The 6000-nt window shown below is 38.3% G+C and overlaps 1 protein-coding gene across 1 annotated transcript in view; it reads left to right on the top strand.

Annotated features, from left to right (window-relative positions):
- The first annotated feature begins 895 nt into the window (after window positions 1–895).
- LOC106711688 (dystrophin) overlaps window positions 896–6000 on the top strand; it is a 59070-nt gene continuing 53965 nt past the window's right edge. The window contains exons 1-2 of the mRNA XM_045682059.1: window positions 896–935; window positions 1021–1436. Of these exons, the coding sequence (XP_045538015.1) occupies window positions 896–935; window positions 1021–1436 (456 nt within the window). The remainder of the gene's footprint in view (window positions 936–1020; window positions 1437–6000) is intronic.

The following is a 6000-nucleotide window of genomic DNA, read 5'->3' as shown; positions in this document are numbered from 1 at the left end:
AGTACCACCGGCTGCGGAATCCCATAACACAAGCAACCAATGGTCAGGGCTACAAATATAGGAATCTCATCACTATGCGCACTTCATAGTGTATTTATTGGTATTATTTGTAACTTTATTTTTACATAAAAATTGGTTACAATGGCTATAAAGGTAGAGGAAGAACAAAGAAAGTATGGATGGATTGAGTGAAAGAGGATTTGCGTAAGATGGGAGTAAATTCAGATAGAGATGTATGCAGGAGTAGTACATACTGTGCCGACCCTCCATAGAGATAAGGGCAGGTTGATGATGATACAAATTGGTGGAATTCAACTTATTTTTAACTTATTCATTATTCATATTGCTTGAAATAAGACAGTTAATTTACTAAGCGATAAATTAAGAAAATATTTATAATTAACGCTGTAAGCTCGTTCAATTATTCCTCTCCATTACTCGTTTCCGTCAATGTAAACGGCATTGCTAATATTAGCGCTTTCCACCATAATTGCTGATTTTCTAATTAATCACGCGAGACTTATTTGATTAATAGACATCCGATGCCATCCCCCTTCCCTCCCTTCCCCCCCTCGACCACCGCTGATCCACTGCACAATGATTTAGTGGTTTCGTGAAAGCTCGGCTTACTCTAGAATTTCTCTTTCCGAATTACAAAGTAGTTTAGAATTTTGCCGACAAACATTTGTCCTTGTCAGATACTATAAAAAACAGCTCCCACAATTTACCATCGACTGCCGCAACGATTACTTACTTAGCGCATTTTTTTTCCTTTGATGTAACTAATTTTTCTATGGTCCAAGCGACAAAAATATGCAAATGTTGAATTCTTTCGAATACATTCACTTAGACTATCAATGACGCTTCTATAAAATATAGAAACTATAAGTGATAAATGCACGTTTTAAAATACAACTGCGACACTGAGACAAGAAGTTTGTATGTAATAGATGTGCCACTGGACTAAGTGAAGTCTCAATAGAGAATAAGTGATCTCAAAATGGAGATGGCGCCCGGCAGCTGATACTAGGAGTCCCGAAGCGTGGAAACTGCAAAGAGCCCCACCGGGCCTAGGGCCGAGAGACAGCGCGGGAACATGGCCTCGCCCCCGCACCGGAACTGCGGGGGCGGGCCTCCGAGACGGCCCCACGGGGAAGAGCCTCGGGGACCCTTACCAGGACACGTGCTTCAGACACGGCGTGCCCTGGCCCGGCCGCGGGTGGGAGAAATTTGTGCCCAAAGGCGTCTGCTACGGCTGCGGAGGTGACTGGCAGTTCAAAGGTGGTCTTAAAGTGGACATTAATAGTTCGGAATACACGGGTTACAAGTATTTCTACAACAGACCCGGATACAGGGTCAAGGCGAGATCCTGCGAGGATGCGAGGTTCATTCACCTCAACTTTATACTACTCGCTGAACTCATGCACTTCGAAAAGGTAAGTACCTACTTATAAGTAGTACTTTCTGAATGAAAAATGTAATTTACTTGTTTCTAAAAGTATCAATAGGAAATAAGAAGTAGCTTACGTTTCGTATCGTCGTTTAATTCCACCAAATAATCTTATCCACACGTACATATTTTATACGATACAATTCCAACTACATACATATATATATATATTTCTCATGAATGTCTTTAATTGGGATTGAACTGACTGACAGCTCATATAGTTCGCAGTCGGCAACCCCCACTGCTGCCAGGTGCCAACTAATTATATCCACTATTGCTAATTGATGCTCTCACCAAACTCTGAGCACTGTATAGCTTCACTCAAAGCACACTTGAATGTAATTCCCTTGTACTCAGAGTTAATATTGTGACATTGTCATTAACTAAATAGTGCTAGATTTGTTGTATTCAAGTTTACTATTTGTTAGACAATTACTACAGTTCATACAAAACATTTATAATAAACTAAAGAAAACCTGTAGTGCAGATTTTTCATACTAAACAATCCCTTAAATGGCTCTGAGTGATAGTAGCCTTTGTAATTTTTTTTAAATACACCATTGTTTTTAAATGTCTCTCACATCAAGTCTTCTCTGTCTCATATCGAGTGATCATTATTTTTATGTCTAAGTTATCTACCAATCATCTACTTAAATGTGCAGTAACCACTACATTTATGTAATCAAATGTAACTAACGCTTTGTGTGCATCGCGCGCGGCATGTCCGCCCTGTCTGCTCGCACGCTGCACTAATAATACAGTCATTAATTACTTCCACGTAATGAAATTACTCCTAAATCTAAAAAAGACGAACGATATTTTGTTCAACGAGTTACTTTTCAAATTCATTTATTACTAGTCTAATGTTAGTGAGAGCAACATTCAATAGATGTCATTAACAACTGTTGTGCGATTCGTAAAGTTATTTTCTTTCATATAAAAAGGCAGATTAATTGTTTCTCTGGCTAAAGGAAAAATAGAGGGAAACTCTCTAATTTGTTTCGCAGAGTAAATACGATGTGTTAACGTAGTAGAGCGAATAAGTTGCAGAAACACATTAGATAAACTACTCTTGTATTTACTAAACGAAACTTAGTAAAAAGACATGAATATAATGACTTATGAAAAATAATAATAAGTAAGCCTCTACTCTAATTCTACAGCTTATTTCGTAACACCTATCATCAAATTGATCTGTTACATTTGAATTACATTTAAAATTTCGTTTGTAATTACCTCTAGCACTTGGCAATAAACACCTATGTATGTTGACAAAATTATAGACGATACTAAGCAATATTAACGTAGACCCCAGCTGTGACCATCAGTATTAGAACGTATAGACCAGCATACAATGGTCGTTACAATTGGTGTCGATATCTACCAGGGCTGGCTATATGAGGGTTCGCTCGCAATTGGATTGCGGTAAGCGAGTTAGTGCCAACGCCTGACGCGCACGGATAGCAATTAGTCGCATTTTGTGGCTGAACAAGTACAACCCAATAGATATAATATAAGTTCATATAAATGTGAAATTCAGCGTTTGATGTCTTCTGAGAATAACTAACATCTGCCATAACATTGCGTATAATAATTGTTAGTTTCGCTAATAAATGCATTGCAGTTGTGAAATTTCCTTGGCTATAAGACTTGGAACTCAATCATGATTTGAAAATCGATTAGTTACGGACTCATCCCCCTCCCCCCAGGCCGGGCGCCGGACACTGCAAGATGAATGCGTCTACCGACCTGGTTCATGATTTCTAATAGTAGAACAACCTATAGCTAATTTTTTAATATTGTTCATTTCCTGATAGCAACTTTGAAGACCAGTATAAAAATATTGAAATATAATATTTGATTTTGTTTATTTATAAATGTCTATATCAATTGATCTCAGAAATACGTACCGTAAAAGACATTCAATACAGAATAAATATTTTGAAATTGAAAATATGAAAGCTGAAAAATAGATTTCAAAGCGAGCCGGATGTACAGCGGGAGCGATACAACAGCTTTTCGCCCGGCTCTATTATGAACCGGTTTCGACCGGCTCGCCCGGTTCACGGCGGCGCGGCGCGGCGTCACGTCGGGACCCGGGTAAACGTGCCTCTCGATATAGCGCTTCTTGCGAACGCTTCTCTTGAATACTGAACAGGCTATTCAAAAGGGGAAAATTATGCCATATTGTTTTGACTTTTAAAATTCAATCAGTCGATTTACTTCGGAGACGATTTTTTTTTGTGTTAAGTCTGTCTGGCAGATGCGACTCGGTTTAATTAGTTCTGCAGGCACGGGAAGTATAGCTCTATTGATTATTAAAATTGGTTTCTGAAAGGCTGAATGATATACCATTAAATATTTCATACTGTGCTTTATTAATCCATTTCATACCAACTGTTCGCTTTAATTTTATTTTGCAGGGTATTTTTCATAGAACAATTTAAGTGACATACATATATGAAAGCGTTATGTTATTAAATTATTGTGAGCAGTAAATTTATTTTACAAATGGTAACACATGGATGTAAGACAAAGCCGCAAAAACAGGATTGAGCAAAGTACAAGTCGGTGGCGATGCGAGCGGCGACCGCGACACCGGTCGTTATCGCAGGTGCCCGGCCGGGGTATATCCGGTTAAATCCCGTTACAACCCGGTTACCAGGCGGGGGATTACCCGTCTGATACGGTTCTGCAGTCGTTTGCAAGTTGATTTATTCACTGCGGCTTATGTCGAGGTTTTACTTATGTTATTCTGATTTAGATATTATTATGAAGTAGACTTACACACGTACAGTTTTTTTTAGCTGTGTTATATTTTCCATATTCTGTGTACAATGATGTCGACCAGCTTTGTATTTGAATCAAACACGTCAATATGTCGTAGCGGTGCGGGCGTTGCACATCCGCCATAATTCAAAAGGGATTTGTTCTGCATAACGGCTAAGCGGCATCTATTGCTCGTACTACTGCACAAACACGTTCAATATTATGACAGCCTGCGATTATTCCTTATTCATGGTGTAGACAGAAAGTTAGCATTCGTATATTTGATGTCTTAAGATTTTTGAACCGTATTACAGCATTTGTTAATATTGCTGATATACTAGCTGTCGCCCGTGACTCCGTCTGCGCGGAATTAAAAGAAACTTGTAAAGTAGCCTATGCGTTCTTCCAAACTATGTTCTATATCTCTGCCAAATTTCATCTAGATCCGTTGAACCGTTCTATAGATACCTTCTCACAAACATCCATCCATCCTTCCCTTTTAAGATTCGCATTTATAATATTAGTATTATAATTAATAATTTATCTTTATATTAATGAAAATATGGTGACTCTATTTGAAGAAGGTGTTTAATAGCATTAATTTAATGAGAAAAAATGTATGCCCAGGTTTTACTTGCAATACACAGTAGGACAATTAATTATCATCCTTGCTATTAGATACACAAGGGGGAAATAATAATACAGCTATTTCTGTAACCAAACATAATTATTCAAATAGGAACATTCGAGAACCGCGACATCATTACTTGTATATCCCTAGACAACAAGCGCTCTACATACGAGTATTAAGATAGAAATAAGGTGTGTAACCAATAACCATAAACCGTAGTCAATCGCGGTTATATATTTTACTGAACGTTTGTAAATTTAGAAGTTGTTAAACTTTTACAAAAACATGAATTTATCATTAGTCTTCATAGAGATTTGACAAATGTATAATAGATAGATTGATAATGTCACATTTTGGCACATCAATCGAAGTCCCATAAAAAGGAATTGTATAAAAACTGAATCAAAGTGCAGGATGAGGAGGTGTCTAGAGCTTCCCTTTGTGACGTCGTGTTGAAGCCTTTCGCTTTGTGCGGAAATAATGAAAGATGATTAAGCGAAAGCTTCGGTAAGCGGCGCGGCATGGAGGGAGGGTCGCGGGCCCCCACTATCTCAATCAACTTGACAGCGATATTGTATCGAACTCATTACTAAAGGATTTCAATATGCTTTGCTGTTTTGTTGCACCGCGCGGTTTTGAACATAGTACTTCGTTATCAGATGTATTTCTATGTTCTAAAAGCCTATACATAGCAGTGTTTGGTTCGATAAATCGTACCATAATTCACATTATAAGGCTTTCTAAACATATTCAGAATTCAAACGAAGCCTCTATCTCAAACACGTACGTATCGTACCCACTTCTACGTTGACATGGGAATGATAAAATTAAGTCACTTTTCACGCCGAAATACCGATTCTGTCCCGGTCCGGTTGAAACCGGTGCAATCCGGCAGGAACCGCGTCATTAGTGATTCAGTGCGCGCCACAATCCTCTTCACTCGGTTGACAAATTCCGTCGGTTAATTTCAGCCGTCTCTAAAGCAAACGTCTGTCTTTGACCGGGAACAACCGTCGCGACGCCACTAATTCTATTAAGATTTATCTCCCATATGAGATAAGACATACTCAAAATAATTGTCATTTTCTATATTAAATTATTTTCTTTGCGGATTTTATCTAAACTCGGTTAAATTCGCACCAAACATCAT

This window comes from Papilio machaon, chromosome 18 (genome assembly GCF_912999745.1).
Source record: "Papilio machaon chromosome 18, ilPapMach1.1, whole genome shotgun sequence".
Taxonomy (NCBI): Eukaryota; Metazoa; Arthropoda; class Insecta; order Lepidoptera; family Papilionidae; genus Papilio; species Papilio machaon.
Note: the sequence above shows the minus strand (reverse complement) of the source record. Positions and strands in the feature narration are given on the sequence as shown.